At 40.4% G+C, this 3,780-nt stretch overlaps 1 protein-coding gene across 2 annotated transcripts; it reads left to right on the plus strand.

Annotated features, from left to right (window-relative positions):
* The first annotated feature begins 278 nt into the window (after positions 1-278).
* On the plus strand, positions 279-3,396 carry LOC104943777 (large neutral amino acids transporter small subunit 2-like). Of its 2 annotated transcripts, none has more exons than XM_010769243.1 (5): positions 279-877; positions 1,512-1,645; positions 2,371-2,500; positions 2,596-2,720; positions 3,257-3,396. In XM_010769243.1, exons 1-5 carry the CDS (start codon positions 425-427, stop codon positions 3,369-3,371), a joined length of 957 nt encoding a protein of 318 aa, XP_010767545.1. In that variant the 5' UTR covers positions 279-424; the 3' UTR covers positions 3,372-3,396. The 2 variants fall into 2 exon arrangements, with proteins under 2 accessions (XP_010767545.1, XP_010767547.1); XM_010769245.1 differs by lacking the exon at positions 279-877 and adding an exon at positions 1,221-1,306.
* The last annotated feature ends 384 nt before the right edge of the window (positions 3,397-3,780 follow it).

Consider the following 3,780-nt stretch of genomic DNA (forward strand, 5'->3'; position numbering starts at 1 on the left):
TTGCAACAGAAATTGCTCTGTAGTTTTTCTGCCCCCTTCTACAGCGGCTACACCCCCTCCAATAGTGGTAGGTAAAAGTAAAAGATTTACAACTTCAGTCGAGTTAATACAAAATCTAAGGTATACTTTGATCCCTTTTTATTATCTTTTGATTACATTCTTCAGGTATCTCTGAGCAGTTGTCTGCCCATTACATCTGCAGTGTTTTCCCAATCATCGCTCCGATATGACCATGACGGACAAAGAACCTAAAGCCCTGAAAATGAGGCAAGAAATTGGGCTGATTGGTGGCGTAGCACTAGTATCAGGGACCATGATCGGATCCGGTATATTCATGTCCCCTCAGTTTGTAATGGGCTACGTTGGAAGCCCTGGAGCGAGTCTTGTGATCTGGGCATAGTGGGCATCTACATACTGAGGATCTATGGTTCATGCCCTGCTTTTTTTTGCAGCAATCACTTTTGTTGTGGTTGTGAAGCCGTTTGGCATTGCACCAGTGGCGATTAGCATTGCAGAATATGCTCTTGCACCCTTTTACAACGGCTGCCAACCTCCTGATCTGGTAGTGAAGTGTGTTGCAGCTGTGGCTATACTTGTCGTCGCCATAGTAAACATCTTGAATTCCCGGATTTTCGTCAGAATCCAAGTGGTGTTCTTGGTGGCCAAAGTGCTGGTGTTGACATTTATTGTTATCGGAGGAATAGTGAAGCTCATACAGAGCAGCAGTGTCATTGTGGAAAATTTGAAAGTTGAGAATGCATTTAAAGGCACTCAGTACTCTTTGAGCACTCTGGGAATGGGTGTTTATCAAGGACTCTGGTCTTACGCTGGGTGGTACAACTTGAACTATGTCACTGAGGAGCTAAAAAGACCTGAGGTGAGACTGTAAAGAATTGGATTGTTGCATGAACACACTGTGAGGACATGTGTTTGTTTGCTGCAATTGTAGTCTTATCTAACTGTGACAAAGGTGTGTGTCTGTTAGTGTTATTATCATGTGAGTGTGTGCAGTGATTGTAAAATGTGAAAATAGATTATCTAGGTTTTTTTTAAGGTTGAATTTCCTAATTGGTATTTTTATATCAAAACAATGATTGTAGAATATTATAATGCTTGACAAAAGTTGAAGCAATCATTTCTTAGAAGAGATTCAATTATTAACATCTTGCCTAAAAGAAAAAGCTTCAGCTTACAGTGAACCTTGTTGGAATTTGGGCATTAAAAAGACGTGCCATTGGATGTTCGAATCCTATCGTTTCCTTTTATTGACTATTGTAATTGGGAGGAAACCTAACATTTGATGAGTGTACATAGTTTTACTAAGAAACTTCATAACCTTATCACTTTGTTAATGGGACAGGATTGGTAACAACATTTTTAAACGTGCTTTGTCAAAGCAGAAAAATACTTCAGTTAATGATTTTAGGTCAATCGACTATTCAAGTGTCAAAATTACAACTAAACATCATGCTATCTTAAACATAAAAATGATGTTGCCTTTTTTCTTCCAGGTGAATCTCCCCAGGGCGGTTGTGATTGCCATTTCTCTGGTGACTGGCTTATACCTGCTGGTGAATGTGAGCTACCTGACGGTTATGACGCCAAAAGAGCTCATGTCCTCAAGCGCTGTAGCAGTAACCTGGGGGTAAGACAGCATTTTATATTGTGTTAATAGATTCAGGTAGACAGATCCAGCCTGATAACTTGACCTGCTATTTTGACTGTTAAAATTGCTCATTTCAAAGGAGCATGGAAAGAGTGAACTACTGTGACATCACACAGTGATTTTTCAAAGAATACATATGATGCTAATTCGGAGTTTCATATATGTACATTTGGTTTCTTCTGTAACTTGGGTACATGTTTAATGTTCAAAATACACATACTTTTTGTCATAGTTTCTGTCTGAATATACATCTATGTACCCTATGTCTGAAACTTTTGAGTATTTATATAGCATTTCAACGTTGCGCATACATTACCTAAAATGCAATATGAGCACAAGATGTTGGTTCTGATGGTGTGGTGCAGAAGTGAGTCCTAAATCCCGGATTTCAGTTAGCATTTTACCACGTCCGATTTCCTTGTCTCAAAGTCGACGTTTTTTATTTTTGTACGTGTTTGTGGCTAAAGCTAAAGCTAAAAATAAGGTCTGTGTTTAACACAAGTTTAGTTCTAAAACATAAAATACGTCGTAGAGATTCTTGCCAAACAAAACGTTTTCCATATAGTCTTCAGTCCAAACATCTTCAGGACAAATCTGAATAAAATTCCCATGTTTACACCTTCTATGTACTGCAGCATGTGGCTTTAGAAAATTGGAAAGGTTCCTGTTGCAACTTTTGTGAGAACTTGTGCGTTTTTCCACAGGAACAAAGTGTTAGGAAGCTGGGGCTGGACCATGTCTGTGGCCGCAGCGTTGTCTGCTTTCGGATCACTGAACGGAACGTTCTTCAGTGGGGGCCGTGTGTGCTTTGTTGCTGCCAGGGAAGGTCACCTGGTGAGCATCTCCACTTTATGATTAAAATAATAGTTAGATTGTTCAGGAGCATAAGCGTGACGATCTTCATGCACTGACTTGTGTTTACTCTCTAGCCAGATATCCTAGCCATGGCTCACGTCCGCAGACTGACTCCATCTCCAGCGCTGATCTTTACCACCGTGGTCTCTCTTCTGGTGCTGATCCCCGGAGACTTCCAGAGCATTGTCAACTTCTTCAGGTGAAAGCTGGGTCCGATTTGCATGTGTTTTAGGTTTGTTTTGAGTTGATTGGTTTTCAGTTTAACAAATACATATTTAATAGTAGATTAAAAACCCTAATCCTCACAAAAAAACACAAACTAAAGAGGGGTTTCAAGTATCTTAAGTATTCAATATAAAATAATTAATAGATGTATCCAGTGTGTCCTAAAAATAAAAACCATGACTGCATGGTCAGCACATGACATACGAGGAAGTTTAAAGATTAGATTCCCATAGTCCAGGAATGGACGCTTCGTTTTTTCTAGTTTCATTCATGAATGATCCCTTAACCATCAAATTCATTTTGGAGGTTGTGGGTATTGCCAGTTTTGGATAACTAGCCTGCATGATAATAACAGTATAAAGGCTGTGTGAAGGATTCCCCTATCCTGACAAAAGCCCCAAAATGCCCCAAAACATGAGATAGAGTTATAGAAAATAGATGTCTGGTATTTTATAATTTTCTGCCTTTGCATGGATTTAATGTTGACATTTCTTCCTTATTACATGTTAGTTTCACTGCCTGGTTTTTCTATGGCATCACCCTCTCTGGACTTGTCTATCTCAAGATTAAGAAGCCGGAGCTCCCCAGGCCATACAAGGTCCGTATCACACACATTCAATCTTAAAGAGGACCTATTATGCTTTTTGGGGTTTGCCAGTATAGGTTTTAGTGCATGTAAAAGGTCTGCAAAGGCTTAATTCCAAAGTTCATAAACTCAAGCCCCCCCCCCCCCCGTAGTGACATCATCACTATTTAACACTCAATTTCAATTGGCTAGCTCTCTAATGGCATATTTCCACCGCAGGCCTTGCTCGGCCTCGCTCGGTTTGGTTAGGCCTTATTAGGCCCGGCTCACTTTAATGCTGCGCTTCCATTACAGTTTAGGAGCTGGGGCAGTAACTATAGTAACGCAGTGTAGGCGGAGCCGTGACACCATCTTCAATGAGCACCCGTGAGCACCCCAGAAAAAACAACATCAGCCGTTAGCTGTTTGCACTCAAGCTCCTCATATCTTTTCAGAAACTGGACAAAAG

The sequence above is a fragment of the Notothenia coriiceps genome, unplaced genomic scaffold (genome assembly GCF_000735185.1).
Source record: "Notothenia coriiceps isolate Sejong01 unplaced genomic scaffold, NC01 NC01_scaffold00006747, whole genome shotgun sequence".
NCBI classification, from domain to species: Eukaryota; Metazoa; Chordata; class Actinopteri; order Perciformes; family Nototheniidae; genus Notothenia; species Notothenia coriiceps.